This window comes from Muntiacus reevesi, chromosome 4, assembly GCF_963930625.1.
Source record: "Muntiacus reevesi chromosome 4, mMunRee1.1, whole genome shotgun sequence".
NCBI lineage: Eukaryota > Metazoa > Chordata > Mammalia > Artiodactyla > Cervidae > Muntiacus > Muntiacus reevesi.
Window position 1 is genome coordinate 44,518,454 of NC_089252.1, and position 23,746 is coordinate 44,542,199.

Here is a 23,746-nt window from a genome sequence, read left to right on the forward strand (position 1 = left end):
TTTTTTTTTAAACGAGTGCATATTTGTAAGTATATGTGTATTTCGTCATTTTAAAATGTTTGGAAAGAGAGAAAATGTTAACATTGTCTCTGAGTAGTGCAGTTTTCTTTTGGCTTTTCTATATTTTCTAATTTTTTCTTAAATGAGTGTGTATTACAGCATACTAAACAAAAAATTATTAATAAAAATGGATTTGGTTTTTTTCTATGTAAAATGGAGATTAAGACATAGGATAGAAGCCTGATGAACCATTAATAAGAATAGAAGCTGACCGACCTGATCAGTTGACGTTTGCAAATTCTTTAAAATAAGCAAGGTACTGGAAATAGTCATGGCAACCTCTTTTAAGAAAGTTTAGTCCTCTGACTGATCTGAATCTGGAACACAGAAGGAAACATAATAAATAAATAAAGTTTTCTCCTCTATATGTTCCCAGGTTTGAAATCAAAGAGAAATAACTCTAACTGGGGTCCTTAATCTGAGGTCCTTGGATGAGTTCCTGAAATTATATGCTAATTTGTACGTATTTGCACGTTTTTCAGGAGAGAGTTTTTGGTTTTAAAAGAGGCTGAGGACTCAGATTAAAACCAGAGAGTTTTTCCACTTTCGGAGGATTGTGAGACAAGGAGCTTGCTTTTATTGCTGAGACCACTTAACTCAGACAGCCTTATGACTGACCAGGTTACAATGAGTGAGGGACCCATGGTGACGACACTACATGCATACAGAGGAACCTGGTGGTGTAATCTGTGATCGATGAAGAAATTATCAGAAACGATACATCCAAGTAGATGACATTTTCTTATACTAAATTTCCATAGTGATGTCAATCAACAGATTTTTGGAATCCCCTTCAGAGCACATGACATATTCTTTTGAGTCACTTCAATGATGGTAAACCTTGCCTGTTGTGGTTAAACTGGGGTTTTATCAATTGTCATAAAATGTTACCTAAAATGAATACTAGTAAATAAAGAAGTAAGCAACTTGGGCAAATAACTGTCTTTGGCTAAACATGAATAAAAGTAAATTACAAGACATTTTCTTAGTTGATTTATTTATTTGACTTTTAAGTAATTCCAAAATGTCTTCTTACTTTTTATTTATATATTTACTTGGCCATGCTATGTCTTAGTTTTAGTACCTGGAATCCTCCATCTGCGTTGAGGCATGTGGGATCTTTAGTTGTGGCATGTGAATTCTTAGCTGCAGTATGTGGGATCTAGTTCCCCGACCAGGGATCAAACCCAGGCCCCATGCATTGGGAGTGCAGAGTCTTAGCTGCTGGACCACTAGGGAAGTCCCCAAAATGTTTTGAAAGACAGCATTTGGATATACTTAACCTATGTGGTGGAGCTCCTTACTATACAGGCAAACCTCGTATATTCTAGCTTTTGTTTAATGTACTCTTTAACATACGCTTACTGTTTGTATTGAGTTTCTTTGGACTTTGCCTTTATTCTTTTTACCTAGAGTTAATTTTTTCTTTCTTTTGTGAAATGGCCAGATATATTGATGCAGCCAGTGCCTTGGAGCAAGAAACTAAAATGGGGTTACGACGCTTTCAAGTTTGTGACAACGTTGATCTTGAAACTATTTTGATGGAATATGAGAGCTATTATTTTGTAAAATTTCAGAAATACCCCAAAATTGTCAAAAAGGCATCAGACACAGGTACATGGCTATTTTCTAGAAGTAAGGCACTATCTCATCTTTAAGTTCTGTGTGTCTTCCTCATTTTATTCCCAGATAGAGGATGTCCCCCACCCTACCCTGAAAGAATAGACCAGAAGGATTCTGTAGCCTCTTTTAGATCCAGTGCAGACAATTTAAACATGATCATCTGGACACTGATGTCCCTTTTTGGCATGTCGGCATTTGCTTGAGGACTGTATGATTTAGGGCAGTGAAAACAAAACTCCAGCGTGTCACAGGTACTTTTTAGAAGATCAACATTACTTTCATTTCTTTAGAGATGGAAAGAGCTGTTGGAAGACTATAAATGACAGAAGACTTTTTTTTTCTTGTTGGGAAGACCTATTATCTATCTTGAAAATAACATGAAAATGAGTATTGGTGAGGCTAATAGCTCATGTATAGATAATGAAATGCTTTTGAAAGCCATCAATCCAGATAATGATCAATATAATGCAAAGACCCAGTATAGGTTAGCAGTCAAGGAGGCTGGCTGGAGGAAAGATCTAAAGTTAGGGCCCTGTGTTTTGTAGTGACATTGACTTAGAAGTCTGTAAGTGGGGGAAGTAATTATAAACCAAGGGAGATCATTGTCCTGTTTACAAGGAACTTGTTAAGCCACAGACTTTAACATTTCATGTAGGGACCAGGAAACCAAAAGGAACGTCAATTAAAAATAGCCAGGGCTGAATCACAGAGCTGGAAGGGGTCCGAGAGAGAGAGTTAATCTGCGCTCTGTTCCAGTACCATGTTCATAGCTCTACATCCTTGGCTGGTTATTGGATCTGAGTTTTGGCAGAAAAAAGCAGAGACTCCTAACCACTGGGCCACCAGGATTGTTACTGACATGACTTGATTTTAATGCTAGTTCTAGCTTGGAACCACACTCTCCTGGGATATTGAACACAATGTCTTTAGTTTAAGGTAAACGGGCAGGATTTGACTGGTGAGTGTTCCATTCTGGTGTCCCAGAAAGTGAAAGTGAAAGTGTTAGTCGCTCAGTTGTGTCCAGTTCTTTGCAACCCCATGGACTGTAGCCCTTCAGGCTCCTCTGTCCATGGAGTTCTCCAGGCAAGAATACTGGAGTGGTGGCCATTCCCTTCTCCAGGGGATCTTCCCAACCCAGGGATCGAACCCGGTCTCCTGCACTGCAGGCAGATTCTTTACCGTCCGAGCCATGTCCCAGGGACCACAGCGAAATAGTGTCAAGTTCATGAAAACTTAATGAAATGGCAACTATAAAGCAGCCCACACTGGAGCTGCCACCGAGTCTGTGGTCGCCCAATACATTTGATAACTTCTGAGGCCTTTGGGGGTCTTTGTGTGGAAATGCTTGGGAAGCATGGGCTTCTTTCTTTTTGCTGATAATTCCATTCCTCTCTAGATGAGAACACCTTACAGTTTCTGCAAGTAGCACAAATTTTAAGAACAATGTAAAAGGACAGACATACCTGAAAAATCACTTTCTCTTAAAAACTTTCTTAAAAATTTTAAACTTAAAAATTTTCTTCTCCTCTTGATATTTGTTTTGCCACAGCAGAAAACAATTTACCTCAAAGAAGTGGAGGGAAGACCAGAAGGTAAAGTAAATGGTAATTGGTCTTGACCAACTCAACCCTTAAGAGTTTGTGGGATCCATTTCCGGAAGATTCTCCAGTGTGGCTCCATGTCTGCAGACCAGCAATATCAAACCATGGTCCTGTGACCCTGGGGGCCCAGCTATGGGCTCCCCTCATGTTACAGACGGCCAGGATGTGGACCAATGTCTGTCGGCTCTCTGCTTTTACCACCAAGAATTGCATCCACCAATGCTTTGTCTTTCTAGGCTAGGTGGTATGAAAAGGATGGACCTTAAGAGACCAAAAGATCCAGGTTCACTTCCTGGCTCTGCCACTTACAAGCTTGATGCAACAGTCTGACACATAGTGAGTTCCCAGAACATAGTAAGCACCTCGCCAGAAATATTTTTCCTTTTCAAATCATAAAGGTCATTTCTCTGTGTACCCCAGATCACATGTCCCGACAGTCTGGAGGGAATCAGGTCTTTCTCTTCCTCTTTTTCTCACACTCACCTTGCATTTCTTTCTCCAGCTTCTCAAATCCCAGTCTCATTTGGAAGTCGTGGTATCTGACTGGAGCCCCTTTGTCTCCTGACTCTTCTGGGTTGACACAGAAGAGGGTCAGCCTCACTTGCCTCAGTGTCCCCCACGTTCCTCTCATCCTACTCCGGGCCACACGCCTGTCAGCAGAGCCTGTTCACGAAGTGCCCAGGACCGCACAGCTATGGGGTATCAAGGCCCGTGGCTCTCTGCTATTACAGGAAAGCCCAGACCTCAGGGGAAAGTGGCAGTGGGCTTCCAGTAGAGACCACACAATCAGTCAGGCTGTGTGCAAATTAAAAAAAAAAAATCTTAGGACACAATTAAAAGAAGAAAACTTAGATTGTGATCGTAGGTGACTCATTGGACCCTTGAGAGCTTTTGTGAGCCCCACTGGGCTCCCTGCTCTGTGATCTAAGTCCCTTGTCCACAGCCTGAGAAGGAAGGGACTAAGACGCCTGCCTCATCTTTTATAAGTGAAGACCTTTGGCGTCGTTTAAAGAAGAGTGGCGGACCTGAGCCTACTTCACTGTGACAGTCACGGGGACCCTCAGCCCGAGGCTACCTTTGCTTTCGTGCAGTTCTTTCCGAACAGTCGCTTTGTTTTCACCCAAGTGTTGTTCTTTCCTTATAGTTTCCATAAAGCTAGTCAGACTCCGGTAATAAATGATAACTACTTGTGAACAGAAACAGTGCAGAGCATTTTAAGAGGCAGCTTTGGAATGCGTAAGGAAACCTGATTGCTTTTCAGCCACAGGGTCATCCCTGGAACCTCCTCAGCCCTCCGTATCTGGCAGAATGCTCTGGGAGCAAATGTCTGGGAGCGCCTTGCTCCTTTTGGCCTGGAGCAGGGTGGCCCGGGGCAGCCGGGGGCTTCTTCAGCTCCTCTCTGGGTTGCTGTTTCTACATGGCGTCCATCGAGGTTGGGTGGCAAATTATTGGCGTCAAGGAAGATAACTAGAAAAGTGATGCATGGCATTTGTGAATAGTCTTATACTCTAAGTAGCTATCGAAATGAGAGGTTGTGTCATGAGAGGAGGCGGTGGACCCTCGAGCCCTGCCTTAGACCTGGGGGGTAGACTGATGATGGACTGGGTGGGAGGATGGTCCAGATGGATTTGTGCCTGCAGATCTTTCCAGAACTCTCTTTCACTGCACTGTGTGAAAAAAAATAATAATAAGAAAATAAATGCACTGTGTGAGGTGTTTGCGAACTTAGGTTCAGTTAACAGGATTTCCTCCAGGGTCTTTGTTCCCTGTCCTAGGGTGATGACCGACAGTTGTCAGAATCTTCCCAAGATCAACCATCAGAGGCCGCGGTCCAGAACCACAGTGGGAAAGCCCGGGGACTCCAGGCCCCTCCACACGGAGCTTCCTAAACAGGTCAGGACGGCTTTGCTTGGCGCTTGTACCATTGCAGGTGGCTGAGACACAGCCCCAAGGAAATAGTCACATTTATTTGTTCATCGAGGACAGTTTGATTTTGTTCAGTTACAGAGTTTCTTCCAGCACTTGGAAGGAGGACTCCTCCCTCCCCAGGAACTTTCGGCTGGTCTGAGTGCTGGGCGACAGACAGGCCTTGAGGGGTGACTCCTAGGCCCAGTCGGAGCAGGAGGGCTGGTTCCCACGAGGCTCAGTCTTCCCCTTGAGGAAGCTGGAGGTGCCAGCTCTTCCTGTCCCACGGGGTGTCCCTGGGATCCCAGGTGTAGGTTGGGGTAGTCTTGGTGTGGCTGGGCACACATGGTGGGTCGCTAACCCAGACCTCCACACTGGGCTTTCTGGGGGGAGAGATGGGCAGGCAAGAGGAGAGAGAGCCCGGCAGGTGAGTGAAACCCATGCTGAGGACCTTCGGTTCAGGACCAAAACATACCAACCAGGTTTAAAGGAAAGAGAACCAATGGAAATGGAGAAGAGGAATGGGAAGAATGCATGTCAAAGCTGTTCGGGGGGATAGAAAGTCATTATCTCACAACTCAGTTGGTCAGAGGGAATCTCATCTTCAAGGGGGTTCTGTAGTCCTGGCCATTATAGACAGGCTCAGGTGGAAGCTAGGTAAAGCAGGAGGGGGCAGGATGCATCCCACAGGAGGCTGACTGACTGTTGACTCTGCTGCATTTCCAAACTCAGCCATCCCTGGCCACAAACACCTCTGATCCCAGGAAAAAAGACAGGTCTGTGAGTGGAGATGGGTGGAGGCCCAGCTATTTCTTCCACTGTTTGTGGGGCTTAGAGCCCGTGGCTTCCTGGGACAGCTCCTTCCACCCAGCACAAGCAGAATTTATTCGTCTTATTGGATCTGCACAAAAGTGGCGGAATCACACATGGAGGTCCCCATTTCCAGAAGGATTTGGGACGACAGGACAGGCAGCTGCAGCCAGCATCTCAAAGTTGCTTTCTGTCGCTGACTTCTCACTATCTTCCTCTTTCTCCAGGAGGTTGTCAATCACACTCACAAGGAGAGTGCTGACTTCGGCTTAAGTATCTCTGGAATCAACAAAAGCAGTGGAGAAGTAAACGTCCATCCACAAAAAGTAAGTGGGACTCATGAACTGAACACTGAATGGGGAATTTCCCTTTTCTTTTTGAAAATGAAAAATTTTGAGTGTTACATTTGTCAAACAGGTAGGGTAATATGTGATGATCAAAGTTTGGCTATGGGGTGAACTGGGAAGAGATGGGCTGAGGATGAAACCCTGAGGTCCTGGACTGGGTCTCCCTTCTGGATGGATGGACTTGAATGAGTGGCTCCATCTCCAAGGGGCTCAGTTTCCCATTTGTAAATTGCAGAGTTTGGGAGAGGTGGCTTGGTTCCTTTCGGCTTAAAAATCCTGTGATTACAGTGATAGACCGTCCTGCATTATTTAAGGAGTTGTGGCCTCACATTCATTCCTTTCTGCCCTGTCAGTGGGAGCTGCCTAGCGGTGTCCCTTTCTCCTTGGAGATGCAGCTCCAGATTTGAATGTAATTTCATGTGAACCTCAGTTGATATAAGGCTGATCTTGTCCTTGATACCTATTCCTACTGCTTTCCTAATGAACTTCACGTCCTGATTCGTACGTAATAGTCTCTAAAACAGAAAAGACCCAGTTTGGGTAGCCGTAGGTTAAAGGGAGGTAAAAATGTGTCACTTGGAAATAAAAAGCAGCATCAACACCAGTGTGTTTCTCTTGACTGTAACTTTGAGGACTGAATTCCGTTCAGTTACCTTTCTTTCTTTGATCGTATGGGACTGCTGACTCACCTCTAGCCAGCTCTTCTCAGGCAAATTAAACTCTGGGTGTGTGTGTCTGGAGGGAAATGGGGAGCATCTCCCTGGAAATCAAGGGGAACTGGCTCCTTTTAGGGCCTCAATTGTATGGGTGATGGCTGGAGATGACACATTCCAATCAGTGCCGCCCACAAAAAAGTACTTCCCTGCTCACCGTTACTACCTTCATCACATTTTCTGATCACTTATATGCCCAGCAGTGTTGCAGCATTAGTTGCTCTTATGAACATCTCACGTTGATATGCGTGGATATTTCTGATCAGGTCAAGGAAGGGGCTATTTAATCCAACACTTAACCTTTGAAAGAATCTGGCTATAAATTCTGTTTGCAGCAGAAATGCCCTCAGGTTAAACCGTGGAGTTTCTCCCCAGCATTTCATGAGCTGAATAAGGGCTTATAGTCAGGGGCCCATCTCCAAAAATGGGTGTTTCATTGCCATCTCAGAGGTGCCCAATCTCAGCCTCCAAAGCTCACGATACCCAAGTCCCCCTGCAAATTTACTAGGTGTGTTGTTCTCAAGGCACCAGCCTTGAAGTCAGCCTGCTTAGGTTCAAATCCCAAGTCTGGCCTTGCTGACTGCTTCTTGGGCAAGTTTTTAGATCTCTCCAAGCCTCATTTCTCTCATCCGCGAAATGGAAATAATCATAGTGTCCACCTCCAATGTCATAATGAATGGAAAACACATGATAAACACTCAGTAAGTGTTGGCTACTGTTATTGTTATTTAATTTTGACATGTATCCTTGCTTTTTCCTTCTTCCTCTGGGGGGACAGTGGCATCAGAAGGAATCTGGGTATGGCAGACAGATATCTGGGTTTGAATCCTGGTCTTAAGTCCCTTGTTAGCTGTGGGACCCTGGGTAGATTATTTCGCTTCTCTAGGCTTACCTCCACATCTGTGAAACTAGGATGCCACTCCCGACTACCAGAAGTGTTACAAGAATTGGCAATAATCCACAGTAGGTACCTCACACACCTGATTTGTGCCAGGCACTCTCCTGAGTGAAGGTACAGTATAGTCAGTAAATAGGAACTATCATTATTCTTGTGCCAATGAGTTCTTCCCATGTGTGGAATATTTTAAAAGGAAGATGATACAGGGGAAGTGGACATGTAGGAAGCTGATGGTGCGTCAGGAATTGAAAAATGCTCGGTAATTTTATTCAAGCCAACTTCATTGTGAAAAATTTATTTTTAACATGTTTTTTTTTTTTTTCTGGAGTGCCCCAACCTGAGGAAATCATCTTGTTCATTATTAGGATAGCTTCCTCTTAAAGCTTCACTTTCAGTTTGCACTGCAGACCATGGTACATAAATGTGTCTTGATTTAATGAAGCTGAGCTATTAAGGATAGTCTCCCCTCCTGTTTTAATGGCCACTGCAATAACTATTACTCCCTTTCAGGGCCCAATCATTGACTTCCGAGGGCTGCTCACAGATGCCATCAAAGGAGCAACCAGTGAACTTGGCTTGAACAGCTTCGACTGTAACCCAGACCCCTCAGTAAGTGGCTAGGATGGGACATTCATCTTGCAAACTGCCAAAATCCAGATGAAATTCTGGAATATAATTTTGAGTCCAGAGGAGCCTTGAGATCCAGTTAAAGTTCACAGCGATTTGCCACCATTTGTGTCTTGGAGCTCTGTGCCCTGTTTTCCTTCCTAAGTGATGAAGCAATATTGTAACGTGAGGCTTTCTACTCTCATCATCAGGAACGACTGTTGAAACCTCTGAGTGCATTTATTGGCATGAACAGTGAGATGCGAGAATTGGCAGCCGTGGTGAGCCGGGTAAGATCTGATATTCAATTCACAAATTTACGGAGGCAGACTGGGGCTCCAGGAGCATTGTGGGCTGCTGCTTTTATTAATAACAATAAATATGATCATTTATTTATAAAGTGCCCCCACTTGCGAAGGCACTCATATTGTTTAGAGGCACAATAATGCATGATGAATAAATTATAGAATCATAAAATTACAATACAAAAAGCCCACCATCTCACTATAGAGGCCAAGAAAACCCAAAGAGAAAAGGACTTAGGAAGGAATGGATAGGTGAAAGGTTTTAGAGCTAAGCCAAGAGTTAAGGAAAGAAAGCCTCTTAGAGAAGGAGAGAGCACGTTTGTGTTTTGTTTAAACAGTCTAAGCCTAGAAATAGAGATGTCGGGAGTTTGGTTTCATAATTGGAAATTTTCATGAAGAAACAGATTAGTAGGGAAGATCTTACCATCCACACGACTGATTTTTCTCAAGCTTGGTCCCCCAGGACCTAAAGGCAGTGAAATCTAGTGGTTGATGACACGAGCTCAGGAGTAGATTGACCTGGATTTGATTTCTAGATCCTCCTCTTCTCACTCTGTGACTTGGGGCAAGTTCCTTGGTAACAGAATAGATTCCTGAGTTTCAGGAGATTTTTCTAATCTCCATTGATCTCATATTTAATGAAAGACTGAAACCTAGGCAGGCTCCTTCCTGGATGTTTAAAATGATGCAAAAATTGCACAGCTGCTCTGAGGTCATTAAGGTCCCCCAGGTCTCCATTTAGCCCAGCAGGGTGTCCCCTGCACACCCCTGATGTGTCAGGCACGTGCTGGTGGCTGGAAACACAAAGGTGAACGGTAGCTGGAAAGGATCTGTATCTTCTTAGGGAAGAAGAGACACAGGAAATAGCCCGTGAGAAAGAGTAGAAGAGGGCAGGGCATTCTGGGCAGAGGTACAGACAAGCGACTTGTAGTACTTAAGCTGCAGTGTTTCTGGGGAAGCAGCTGAAACACCATAAGAAATGGTGGGAGAAGGGACTGGAGAGTGAGGCCAGGGTTCCTGCGTGTAAGGGCGCTGTGGACAGTACCCGAGACTAGAGACAGTACTCCATCTCTAGGAGATGGAGAATCTCTGAAAGGCGTCCATCAGGAGAATGGGATAATCAAATGTGCTTTTAGACAGCTTGTTCTGATGACAGTGTGGAAGGCCATCAAAGAAATGGAGATCGGAAAACCAGCTCAGAAGTTATCATCAGTGAGAGGATGAGGAGTTGAGCCAAGCTATGGTAATTAGGATGCGTAAGAGAGCAGAGAAAAATATTGTTATACCCCCAAGTCAAGGCTTGTTACTGTCTTTGCAAAAGCATACTGTGACTAGTGATGATGAAGTTGTGGAGTAGAAGTGGCCTGAAATGATTCCACCTGGAATTCTTTCTACAGTACTGTAAGAGGTAGTCATGTGGACTCTGCTTGAAAGCCGACAGGGACGGGGAGCTCACCATCTGCTGAGGCAGTTCTGCTGAGTTCCGATAACTTTTGATTGCGATAAGGAGGAACTTCCTATTGGGAAGTTATAAACACTACCATGTGGAATTCAGTGTCAGTGCTTGATGAGGACAAGAAATACTGCTGATACCGATGGATGCCTTGAACTCCAACGAATGCCCATTGTGTGCAAAGCTTTTCCTAAGAATGAGTGGCTGGTCCTTTCAAGACGGGGTTGGTTCTCCCAAGATTTGGGAAGACTGAGACTTTTGTCATCTCACCCAGGAATGGATCCTGCATGTCACGCAGTATCAAAATCACCTTCGTAAAGAGCTTCTCTAAGAAACGTTGTCACCCCTTGTGGAGGGACCTGGGGGGATGGGGGACCGAGTCGGGGCATAACATCTCACCAGCATTTAAAAAATATGTTTTTACATATTATATATATATTTATTTATTAGATTGCACCAGGTCTCAGTTGCAGCACACAGGATCTTCATTGCATCATGAGGGAGCTTTTGTTGCAGTGTGAGGGCTCAGCAGTTGCGACACTTGGGCTTAGTTGGCACTTGGGCTTAGTTGCGCCCTTTGGCACATGGAATCTCAGTCCCAGACCAGGGATCAAGCCCATGTCCCCTGCATTGAGAGGGTGATTCTTAACCACTAGACCACCAAGGAAGTCCCTGGTTTTATGTTTTTGAATCATGTGCATATATCACTTTTAAAAAAATTAAATAAATATAAGATTAGTTTCCAGATTGTTCTGTAGTCACTCAGAATGACTATGGAAGGGAGGTGGGTTTTTTTTTTTTTCTATTTGCTGTAACACTCTAGACATTCAGTCTGCCCAATACAGATCCACTGAGAAAAGCCCCTGAGTGACTGTTCTGAGCATCTTGTGAAATTGAAGTTTGAAGACTGCAAGTTAGTTATCAGTGAAAGCTACCTTAATTGATTACCCTCCGTGTTTGCTACGGGGCTCTACTCTGTGGGGGGAAGACTATACTTTCACCTGGTTGGTGGCTTCCTTGGATTTTGTAGAAGCAATTGCTTCTGATGGAAGTAGGGAGCAATCACTAGGGAAAAAGAGAAATTGGTTTCAGAGGAGCATTATCTCTTTTATGTAGCAAATTAGAAAGTGTTGAGATCAAGGAGCAGCAGAGAGGCCAGGCACCAGCTAGGAACTATATTTTGGATTAAAAGTTAATGTAATTTGTAGGCATGTTCTGTAGCTTCTTTGATTGCGGCCGTAAATCAGCATGGTTTTTATTGACTGAAGACAGGTATGGTCCATTGTTCAGAGATTTTTTCTTTTTGGTAAATTTTACTTTGTGTTGTTATTGTTGCTTAGTTGCTAAGTCATGTCCTACTCTTTTGCAACTCTGTGGACTGTAGCCCGCCAGGCTCTTCTGTCCATGGGATTCTACAGGCAAGAATACTGGAGTGGGTTGCCATTTCCTTCTCCAGGGGATCTTCCTGACCTCAGGGATCAAACTCAGGGATTGAACCCACTTCTCCTGCACTGGCAGTCGGATTCTTCACTGAGCCACCTGGAAAGCCCTTTATTTTGTGTGTGTATGTATTTGGAGAAGGAAATGGCAACCCACTCCAGTATTCTTGCCTGGAGAATTCCATTGACAGAGGAGCCTGGCAGGCTACAATCCATGGGGTTGCAAAGAGTCAGACACGACTGAGTGACTAACACTTTCCCTTTCATATATATATATATATGTACATATATATACACACACACACACACACACATATATATTTTGTATGTATAGCTAATATTTGTATATATACATATTTTGTATACATATATATGTATATGTGCATGCATGCATGCTAAATCGACTTTGTGACCCTGAGGACTGTATTCCACCAGACTCCTGTGCTCATGAGATTCTCCAGGCAAGAATACTGGAGTGGGTTGCCATGCCCTCCTCCAGGGGATCTTCCCGACCCAGGGGTTAAACCTGCATCTCTTATGTCACCTTCAGTGGCAGATGGGAACTTTACAGCTAGAGCCACCTGGAAAGCCCATATATGTATATGTATGTATACTAAGCCTTTTTAAAATGTGTATATATACACACCCAGGGAGAAGTAAATGGCAGCCCACTCCAGTATTCTTGCCCGGGAAATCCCGTGGACAGAGGAGCCTGGTGGGCTACAATCCACAGGGCCGCAGAGAGTCAGACACAAATGAAGCAACATAGCACACACGCGTATACATGCATGCATATATATTTAATTTGGCTGTGCCAGGGCTTAATTGTGGCATGTGGGCTCTAGTTCCCTGACCAGGGGTTGAACCTGGACCCCTGCTTTGGGAGCCCAGAATCTTAACCACTAGACCCCCAGAGAAGTCCCTAGGAAATTTTTTTTTTAACCCTAAAAGTACAGTATTATATTATGAATATCTTCAGGGAAAATCACTAAATATTTTCATGGCATCCCTTTGGTGAACTAACCTCAAATTGCAATATGTATATACATATACATATGTATCTAATATGAAAAGTTTTTTTTTTAATCACAAACACTCTATGTCCTGTTGCAAGTCAAGTATTCTGCTGCTCCTGTGTTTATTACAGCTGTGAAGGAGAACATTAGTTTTAACAGAATGATCAAATGTGCATTGCAGGACATTTATCTCCATAATCCAAATATAAAGTGGAATGACATTATTGGACTTGATGCAGCCAAGCAGTTGGTCAAAGAAGCTGTTGTGTATCCTATAAGGGTAAGGATGGGAGGCCTCTTGGGAGGCCCAATTTCTGTTCATTATTCATGGGGCAAACTCACCTATCAGGAAGAGAAAGACAGGGTGATTTTCTGTTCACAAGTTGACTTTTTTTTCTTTTTTTAAATTTAAATATATTAAAGTAGTTTTTTTACAATGTTGTGTTGGTTTCTGCCATACAACAGTGTGAATCGGCCATAATTACACATACATCCCCTCCCTCCCGAGTTTCCCTTCCTTTCCCCATCCCATCCCTCCAGGTCATCGCAGAGCATGAGACTGGGTTCCCTGTGCTCCACGGCAACTTCTCACCAGCTATCCATCTTACACCTGATAGCGTGTGTATGTTGATGCTACTTTCTCCATTTGTTCCACTCTCCGTCCCCCACTGTGTCCACAAGTCCATTCTCTACGTCTGCATCTCCATTCCTTCCCTACAAATAGATTCTCCAGTACCATTTTTTAGATTCCGTATATATGCGTTAATATCCTATATTTTGTGTTTCTCTTTCTGACTTATTTCACTCTGTATAAGAAGCTCTAGGTTCATCTACCTCACTAGAACCGACTCACATTCATTCTCTTTACAGCTAAGTAATATTCCGTTGTATGTATATACCACATCTTCTTTATCCATTCATCTGCCGAAGGACATCCGGGCTGCTCCCTTGTTCTGGCTATTGTAAATAGTGCAGCTGTGAACATTGGAGTTCTGGGTCTTTTTCGATTATGGTTTTCGCATGGTATATACCCAGTTGTGGCGTTGCTGGGTCATATGGTAGATTTATTCCTAGTTTTTTAAGGAATCTCCATACTGTTCTCCATAATGACTGTATCCATCCTCATTTTACATTCCCACCAATAGTGGAGGGTTCCCTTTTCTCCACATCTTCTCCAGCATTTATTGTTTGTAGAGTTTTTGATGATGGCCATTCTGCCTGGTGTGAGGTGATACCTCATTATACTTTTGATTTGCATTTCTCTAATAATTAGTGATGTTGAGCATCTTTTCATGTGTTTACTGGCCATACATTAACTTTTTGCCTATGTCACAATATTTTGTCAACACGGGAGCACCAAGGCCCTGTCCATTCTAGGCCATTTGAAATCATGTTACATATTGGTTGAAGGCAGGTGTCTTCTCTAAGAGGTAATTTAAGATCTAAGACTCCGTAGTATATAGGATTAGTCAGTTACTATCAGCCTGCCTCCCTAAATATGCTTATTAGAGTAAAAATACCTGCCATAGGAGAGTGCATCTGACTGTTTGCGTGGATTTCTCCCCACCTCGCCCCCAGTACTCCCATCATTGGGGGCCTTGCTTTTGGCTGGTTGTAAAGACTAGACAGCCCCATCCAGGGTGCCAGCTAGTAGAGCCATTGAGTTGTGCTCTTTGCTTATTCCTGACAAATCTTTGTGCAGAGTGTTTCACTAAACAGGAAGAAAAATAGAAAAATGAGACACCATGTTTGGTTTACACCAGCGGCAATCAGGTCAGTATTGTTGTCCAGTCACTAAGTCACGTATGACTTTGCAACCCCATGGACTGCAGCATGCCAGGCTTCACTGTCCTTCACTATCTTCCAGAGTTTGCTCAAACTCATGTCCACTGAGTCGATGATGCCATCCAGCCATCTAATCTTCTGTCATCCCCTTCTCCTCCTGCCTTCAATCTTTCCCAACATCAGGGTCTTTTCCCATGAGTTGGTGCTTCGCATCAGGTGACCAAAATATTGGGTGTTTCAGCTTCAGCATCAATCCTTCTAATGAATATTCAGGGTTGATTTCCTTTGGGATTGACTGGTTTGATACTAAACAGGAAGAAAAATAGAAAGCAAGACTACATGTTTGGTTTACAGCAGTGGCGATGAGATCAGCGCACCATACGGCTTTTGCTGTGTAACAGAACACTCAACACTTAGTGCCTTGAACCACAGTCGTTTCCTTGACTGCAGCGGTTCTGTGGGTGGGCAATTGGGGCTGGGCTCGGCAGGGCCAGCTTGCGCCTTTCCGTGTGATGTTGGTTGGGCTCACTCACATGTCTGGGGTATCATCCAGTCTGGCTGGAGAAGATGGAGAGGCTGGGAAAGCTGGGGTCACCAGGGCCCCTGAGGCCTCTCCCTGCCTCTCATCCTCCAGCAGGAGAGCCCAGTCTTGTTCACGTGGTGTCAGTGAGTTCCCAGACAGAAGCAAGAAAGGGCCCAACCGCCGAACCTTTCCCATGTCTCTTCACATACCTTATATTTTCAAGTCTCTTCTTCTACTTGGCTAATGCCCCACTGGCCAAATTCACGAGGCCAAGTCCAGATTCAAGTGGTGGAGAAATATCCTCTGCCTCTTGATGTAAGGAGCTGCAAATAATTAGTGGCCGTTTTTGGTGATCTCCTGAAGTCAGGATTACAAATTTACTTTCTTGAATAACCTATTTATTCTTAGCCCTGACCCCTTGCAGCCCCTGATTTTTGGATGCTTCTATTCGAATGAGACAGAATCAGTCAGTTGGGACTGTCTTTGCTTTCTTCCTTCCTGTGTTCAGACATGTGGGGGAGGAACTACAGTGGTGGTCAGAGTAAGAAGGAAGGTATTCCCTGTTTCCTCTGAGTGGCTCCATTGTCCAAGTCCTCTTGTGCAAAAGGATAGAGCATTCATCGAGACTCTCTGGATGTGTTGTCACCATGGTATTTGAAGTTCCATATGATGTCAAGATTTTGAATTAGCGTCAGCAAGAAGCTAATAGCTAGTTATAATTTTACTGTTCCTTTTCCTTCTCCCTTGTCCTTTACCAACTCCAGATGGTTTGAATTTGAACTAACAGGAGAGATTCACCGAAGTCCACGCGTGTCCTGTTCAGAGTCAGTGTCTCATTACGTATTGTGCATTGCATGTTCTCAACTTCCAAATCAGGCTTCACCATAATGTTGAACTTTACTCACATACAGCTTTCTATATTGGTTTTAAAAGTTGGCACCTTAAAGAGTGTACCTGCTCCACAACATTCAAAAGACTGCTCGAACTCTGGGGGAAATAACATTTTGCATGTGAGAAGTGACTACTGCAATGGAGGGGATAGTACCTATACATGCCGTTCTTCTCCTTAAAATAACTGCTCTTTTAAAAAGCAAAAAAATTCGGCCATGTATCCTATCAAGAGTGAAAGTCAAATTGGGATAAATTAAGATACGTGTGTGTGTGTGTGTGTGTGTGTGTGTACAGAGAGAGAGAGCCAGTCTTAAAAAAGGGGGGGCTGGCCCAGAGTTGCATGTGTTTCACCCTAGCTCCCCGAGCTTGCCTGAGCTGAGGGTGTGCAGGCTGCCTTGCAGGTGCCAAACCTCATCACTGTTCCTTGCTTCCATAGTACCCACAGCTGTTTACAGGAATTCTTTCCCCCTGGAAAGGACTGCTGCTCTACGGACCTCCAGGTAAAGGTATCTTCCTGCTGTGATCTTGGTGTGAAGCGAGTGTGCAGGGGATGAGGTGCCCCATCTGTCTTCCCTTCGGGACTGGGGCTGTGTTGCTTGTATGACTGTCCTCTGTCTGTCAGCAGAGGGATGCAGTTTGAGGGTCGCTCATGTTTTACCCCCGTGTGTCTCCAGGTACAGGAAAGACTTTACTGGCCAAAGCTGTGGCTACAGAATGCAAAACCACCTTCTTTAATATTTCTGCGTCTACCATTGTCAGCAAATGGAGAGGGGATTCAGAAAAGCTTGTTCGGGTAGGGTTTCTTGATTTTGTTTCTTTAGAACGAATTCTGGCAGAAGACAGTGGTACAAATTGATAACAGCGGTCTTATTTGTTCTTAAGTGATTTAAATGTTCAAATTTATCCTGGATCTTAATGACCAAAAGCCTGGGAGGTGGATTGACTACTATGTAGCTGCTAGTGGTGCCTCCATCAGCAAACACGATCTCCCTTCTTTTGGGAATTTGGCCAACAGCCCCTTTTCAATTCATGTGACTTAGGAATAGAACCGTGAAAAAATTGCCTCTGTAGTGGTCTATTTTTCTTTTATTCAAGACACATTTATTATTAAGCATGTTCAGTATATTCAGTTAAGATTTACTGAGTGGCTACTGCGGTATGCTTGTCCTTATACCAGATACTCTAAGGAAGAATCAAGAAACTTAAAACTTACTCTTTCAGATGCTCCAAGCAGCTTTCCTCCACAGTGCCACAGGCTGTAGGGACTTTTTTTTTTATTCCCTTAGGAGATTGTTTTTATCTTTATAATATATCATTGCTAAGAGTACATGGTATATATTTTTTAAAATATTTATTTATTTTTAATTGGTTGATGATTGGTTTACAATATTGGTTTGATTTCTGTCATACATCTACATGAATTAACCATGAAAGTGAAAGCCCGTGGACTGTAGCCCACCAGGCTTCTCTGTCCATGGAATTCTCCAGGCCAGAATACTGGAGTGGGTAGCCTTTCCCTTCTCCATGGGATCTTCCCAACCCAGGGATCAAACCCAGGTCTCCCACATCGCAGGCAGACTCTTTACAGCTGAGCCACACGGGAAGCCCAAAAGTACTAGAGTGGGTAACCGATCCCTTCACCAGTGCATCTTCCAGACCTAGGCATCGAACCGGGGTCTCCTGCATTGCAGGCAGATTCTTTACCAACTGAGCTATCAGGGAAGTAAATAGGTGTACATATGTCCCCTCCCTCTTGAATCTCCATCCCACCTCTCACCCATTCCCACCCCTCTAGGTTATTCCAGAGCCCCAGTTTGAGTTCCCTGAGTCCTACAGTAAATTCCCATTGGCTATCTATTTACATATGTTAGTGTATATGCATCCATGCTACTCTCTCCATTTATATCACCCTCTTCTCCCTCACCCTTGTCCATAAGTTTTTTCTCTATGTCTGTGTCTGCATTGCTGTTCTATGAACAGATTTATCAGTCCCATCCTTCTAGATGACATATATATGCATTAATATATGATATTTCTTTTTCTCTTTCTGACTTACGTCACTCTGTATAATAAAAACTAGGTTCATCCGCCTCATTAGAACTGACTCAAATGTGTTCCTTTTTATGGCTGAGTAATATTCCACTGTATATATGTAGCACAGCTTCTTTATCCATTCATCTGTCAGTAGATGTCTAGGTTGCTTCCAAGTCTTGACTATTGTAAGTAGTGCTGCAATTAACATTGGGTTACATGTGTCTTTTTCAGTTTTGGTTTCCTCAGGGTAGTGCCTGGAAGTGGTATTGCTGGGTCATATGGTGACTTTATTCCTAGTTTTTAAAGGAATCTCCGTACTGTCTTCCATAGTGGCTGTATCAATTTACATTCTCAACAGCAGTGAGGGAGGGTTCCCTTTTCTCCACACCCTCTCCAGCACTTGTTGTTTGTGAATTTTTTGATTATGGCCATTCTGTCTGGGATGAAGTGATATCTCATTGTAGTTCTGATTTGCATTTCTCTAATAATGAGTGATGCTGAGCATCTCTTTACATGTTTATTAGCCATCTGTATGTCTTCTTTGGAGAAATATCTGTTTAGGTCTTTTGCCCACTTTTTGACTGAGTTGTTTGTTTTTCTGGTATTGAGTTGTATAAGTTGCTTGTATATTTTGGAAATGAATTCTCTGTCAGTTGTTTCATTTGCTATTATTTTCTTCCATCCTGAGGTTTGTCTTTTGACCTTATTTATAGTTTCTTTTGCTGTGTAAAAACTTTTAAGTTTAATTATGTCCCATTTATTTATTTATTTTTGTTTTTATTTCCATTCTAGGAGGTGGGTCATAAATGATCTTGCTATTATTTATGTCATACAGTGTTCTGCTTATGTTTTCATCTAAGAGTTTTATAGTTTCTGGTCTTACATTTAGATCTTTAATATATTTCAAGTTTATCCTTGTGTATGGTGTTAGGAAGTATTTTAATTTAGTTCTTTTGCACATAGTTGTCCAGTTCCTCCAGCACCATTTATTGAAGAGACTATCTTTTTCCCGTTGTATATTCTTGCCTCTTTTATGACAACAAAAACATGATGACCCAAAACCAATGGGATGCAGAAAAAGCAATTCTAAGAGGGAAGTTTATAGCAGTACAATCCTACCTCAAGAAAAACATTGAATAGATAATCTAACTCTACATCTAAAGCAGCTGGAAAAAGAAGAACAAAAAAATCCCAAAGTCAGAAGAAGGAAAGAAATCATAAAGATTACAGCAGAAATAAATGGAAAAAAAAAGAGAGAGGGAAAGAAACAGTATTAGAGATTAATAAAACTAAAAGCTGGTTCTTTGAGAAGATAAATAAAATTGACAAACCATTAGCCAGATTCATCAAGAAAAAAGTGGAGAAAAGTCAGACGAGCAAAATTAGAAATGAAAAAGAAGAGGTTACAACAGACAACACAGAAATACAAAGGATCGTAAGAGAATATTATGAGCAACTATATACTAATAAAATGGCCAACCTAGAGGAAATGGACAGATTCTTAGAAAAGTTCAAGCTCCCAAGACTGAACCAGGATGAAATAGAAAGGGTGAACAAGCTGATTACAAACACTGAAATCGAAACCGTGCTCGAAATCTCCCAAAAAACAAAAACCCAGGGCCAGGTGGCTTCACAGGGGAATTCTGTCAAACATTTAGAGAAGAGCTAATGCCTGTCCTTCTGAAAGTCTTCCCAAAAATTGCAGAGGAAGGACACTTCTAAACTCATTCTATGAGGCCACCATCACACTGATACCAAAACCAGACAAAGATATCAGGAAAAAAGAAGGTTACAGGCCAGTATCACTGATGAATACAGATGCAAAAGTCTTCAGCAAAATTCTAGCAAGCAGAATTCAACAACACATTAAAAAGATCATACACCATGATCAAGTTGGGTTTATCCCAGGGATGCAAGGATTCTTCAATATACACAAATCAATTAATGTGATATACCATATTAACAAACTGGAAAATAAAAACCACATGATAATCTCACATAGATGCAGAAAAAGCTTTTGACAAAATTCAGCACCCATTTATGGTAAAAACTCTTGAAAAAATGTGCATAAAAGGACCCTAGCTTAACATAAAAATGTGCATAAAAGGACCCTACCTTAACATAATAAAGGCCATATACAATAAATGCACAGCAAACATTCTCAATGGTGAGTAACTGAGGTCAGGATGTCCACTCTCACCACTATTATTCAACATAGCTTTGGAAGTCCAGTTATAGCAATCAGAGAAGAGAAAGAAATAAAAGGAATCCAGAGTTGAAAGGAAGAAGTAAAACTCTTACTGTTTGCCGATGACATGATACTATACATAAAAACCCTAAAAATACTATCAGAAAATTATTAGAAGTAATCAGTGAATTTAGTAAAGTTACAGGATACAGAATCAATATACAGAAATCACTTGCATTCCTATATACTAACAATGACAAATCAGAAAGAGAAATTAAGGAATCAACCCCATTTACCGTAGTATGTTGTATATTTTATATTATAAAATTTTATTATACCTTCCAGTCACCTTAAGAAAATACTTGTTTTGACTTATGCCTCAACGTAAGGTGGGTCCTGCTCAGAAATCCTGTTGAACTGTTGCACTCTGTTAGGTGACTGGTAAGTAATCAATACAAAGTGAATGTAAATATATTTTCTGAAAAGAAATTTCTTTACAATATTATACTTAAGTTACATTTCCTTGGAGAGGCTCATCTTCAAAATATTATGGCTTATTTGAAAGTGATCATAAAATATTTTTAAAAGATTGATTTACCTAAAATACCTAAAATAACATATTTATTGCTTTGTGATTGTCTTCAAGTTACTTCAAAAGTGGGTATTTTTATAAATTTTTGTCACCCCTATCAGATTGTAATTTATGGAAATCTATGTTGACATCTTCTGTTTCATTGTTCTTCATCTTGAGTCTAACTCAGTGCCAGATGGGATTTAAGTTTAATGCTCCTAAATTTATGGGTTTCATTTTATTCTAGTTAGCTAGATTTCAATTAGCTTAAATCCAACTAACTAGAATTCTTATCAGCCTGAGGACTTCAACATTGCATTTCTCTGGGCTGAGGAACAGCAAAACTTACAAGGTACCCTCAGAATCAGCTTCGAACCAGTGGGCAAAAAACACTGTAAGGTGCTCAGAGAAAGATTCCATCAGATTCCTTGGCCAGAACTCACCTAAGCAGAAGAAAAAATTCAGATGTTTATGAATATGGATTTTCTTGTTCAATGTTGAACAGCCAGAAAAGTCCTTTAACTTGAACACTCCATTCTGTGGGAACCTTTTATTTAACTCCAATTTTCCTCTGCTTCAGGATGACTTCTGAGAATGAGGAAACAATTCCACCCCCCAGTTTCTCCCCTTTCCTTTACCAAATATTTTAAAAGTTGTCTTTAAAACAATATTAATAGCAAAAAAGACCCCGAGCTATCTTTCCAGAGGAAACCATAACAGTTGCTAGTGGTTCAGCTTTCCAGAGCATTTATTTATATTTACATTAACCTCAACAACCATCTCTCTATTTTCCCTTCCTTTTAAAACACAAGTAGGAACATAGTACACATACTCTTCTGTACCTTGTGATTTTTTTTCACACTTAACAATGTAACTTGGATATTGTTCTGCAGTTTTACAGACAGACCTAACATGGTTTTCATATGTCTTCATACCATTTCATTGCATGATTAAACACAAAACGTGTTTAACCAGTCTTTTCATAATGGACATTTAGGTTGTTTCCAGTCTCTTGCTATTATGAAGAAAGCTTTCTACGCGCCTGTCTGCACATAGTGTAGTATAGGACAGTTTCTTTGAGGTAGAGTCACTGGATCAGAAGGAAGGAAAGCTACTGATTGACAATTTCCCTGCCAGCAGGGTTGCACCAGCTTACACGCCCATCAATGTGTGTGTGTGTTTCCCCAGACAATGCCAGGTAGCGCCCAAATTTGAAAATCTTTGCCACTCTGATAGTGAAAGTCATATTTCAGTGCTCGGATTTGCATTTCTTTCTGAATGAATGAATTTGAACATCTTTTTATAAGTTTATAAGATAGTCATATTTCTTTCTGTGACATACATTTTTATTTTGGATATTAAAAATAATTCAAAAGGAAAACAGAGTCAGCTTATAGTGCAGGAGATGCAAGAGACCCTGGTTTGATCCCTGGGTGGAGAAAATCATGGAGAAGGAAATGGCTACACGCTGCAGTATTCTTGCCTGGAAAATTTCTTGGACAGAGGAGCCTGGCGGGCTATAGGCCATAGGGTCACAGAGTCAGACATGACCAAACAACTCGGTGCGCACACAATCACGCAACCTGGAAGGAACCTGTCTTCTATGCTTTCTGAAATTACTCTATTTTCTGAGCTTCTGGAAAGAGCCACACCTGGAAAATCTTGGTCATGCTCTCAAGATTCTTATTGTGAAGCTTTCAGATAAAGAAAGCCCTTCAAGACCTTCACCTAAAGCAGAGATGCTTTCCTACCATTTGCTTCTCTTTCTACTCCAATTAAGGAGTTATTTATAGGGAACCCTTTTGTTTCTCCCTCCCCTCCTAATGTTCATGCCTCTTAGGAGTTGATGCTATTGAGTAGTTGAGTGGTCTCTTTAGCAAATGCACACACCTGTTGGTGCTTGCATCTTTCAACATTTCACCGCCACCGCCGCCCCCCCCACCCCCGCAAATACATGATTTAACTTCCTCCAAGTACTTCTGAAAATTTTAGATGAATGCTTCCCGAGTGCTTACCCAGGATTCCGTATGTTCTCTGGCCGTGGGAGAGCAGTGGTCCATGTGGAGACATGGACTTCAGATGTGGTTCTCCTTCCACCGGGATGTTTGGTCTTATTGAGCCTGTTGGCCTCTCTGCAATTTGGGGAGTCCTTAAAATGTGTATGGTTCCGAAAGAGTCTGAGTGTGCCATTTTTACTAATCCTTATCATCAGGTCTATTTGAACTTTTCTGTTTGTGACAGGAAGAGAGATTTCCTGCTTCTCTTGAGGTGGTCTGTGTCTTAAAGAGCATTCCTGATGAGTGTCCCAGCATTGACACTGTTCTCGTAAGCTCCTTGGGCTGAGCCAGTTGTCCTGGCCACATAAAATAGGATTCTGTGAAAGGAAAACACTTGCATATGAACATGGAAGGGGCGCTAGTGGTAAAGAACACACCTGCCTGTGAAGGAGACATAAGAGACGTGGGTTCGATCCCTGGGTTGGGAAGATCCCCTGGAGAAGGGCACGGCAGCCCACTCCAGTATTCTTTCCCGGAGAATCCCATGGACAGAGGAGCCCGGCAGGCTATGGTCCCTAGGGTTGCAAAGAGTTGGACACGACTGAAGCGCTTGGCACGCACACACGTGAACATGCAGGGACCACACGCACGGCAGGGGTGAGGGGGAGGCTGTTGCCATCCAGTGACAGCGAGGCCTGTGAAGGATGACTGGCTGCTACTATGAAAACCACAGTCTGGCCTTTTCTGAGCCCTTCCCCTCTTCTTTACTCTGTGATGCTTTGCTAGTGCTAAGTGACATGGAGAATAAATCCCCTATGCCTATTTAAGAACATCTATTCTTTTCTAAATCTCTAATGCTTTCTCTGAGCAACCAGGGAAAAACTGTATATGGTGCTCAAGCAATCAGTTTCAGGGTTTTTTTTTTAAAAAAGGTATAGTTTCTTATACTCTTTTCATCACCACCACATCTCCCTCTAGAGC

General features: G+C 42.5%; 1 protein-coding gene across 2 annotated transcripts in view; it reads left to right on the forward strand.

Moving 5' to 3' along the window:
• Positions 1–1,586: 1,586 nt before the first annotated feature.
• KATNAL2 (katanin catalytic subunit A1 like 2) overlaps positions 1,587–23,746 on the forward strand; it is a 43,274-nt gene continuing 21,114 nt past the window's right edge. Inside the window, exons 1-9 of one of the 2 annotated variants that reach the window (XM_065935171.1) lie at positions 1,587–1,674; positions 3,233–3,275; positions 5,060–5,177; positions 6,227–6,325; positions 8,468–8,566; positions 8,776–8,853; positions 12,958–13,056; positions 16,412–16,475; positions 16,650–16,768. In XM_065935171.1, the coding sequence (XP_065791243.1) occupies positions 1,602–1,674; positions 3,233–3,275; positions 5,060–5,177; positions 6,227–6,325; positions 8,468–8,566; positions 8,776–8,853; positions 12,958–13,056; positions 16,412–16,475; positions 16,650–16,768 (792 nt within the window). In that variant the 5' untranslated portion in view covers positions 1,587–1,601. The remainder of the gene's footprint in view (positions 1,675–3,232; positions 3,276–5,059; positions 5,178–6,226; positions 6,326–8,467; positions 8,567–8,775; positions 8,854–12,957; positions 13,057–16,411; positions 16,476–16,649; positions 16,769–23,746) is intronic. The other variant, XM_065935172.1, reaches the window with a different exon arrangement.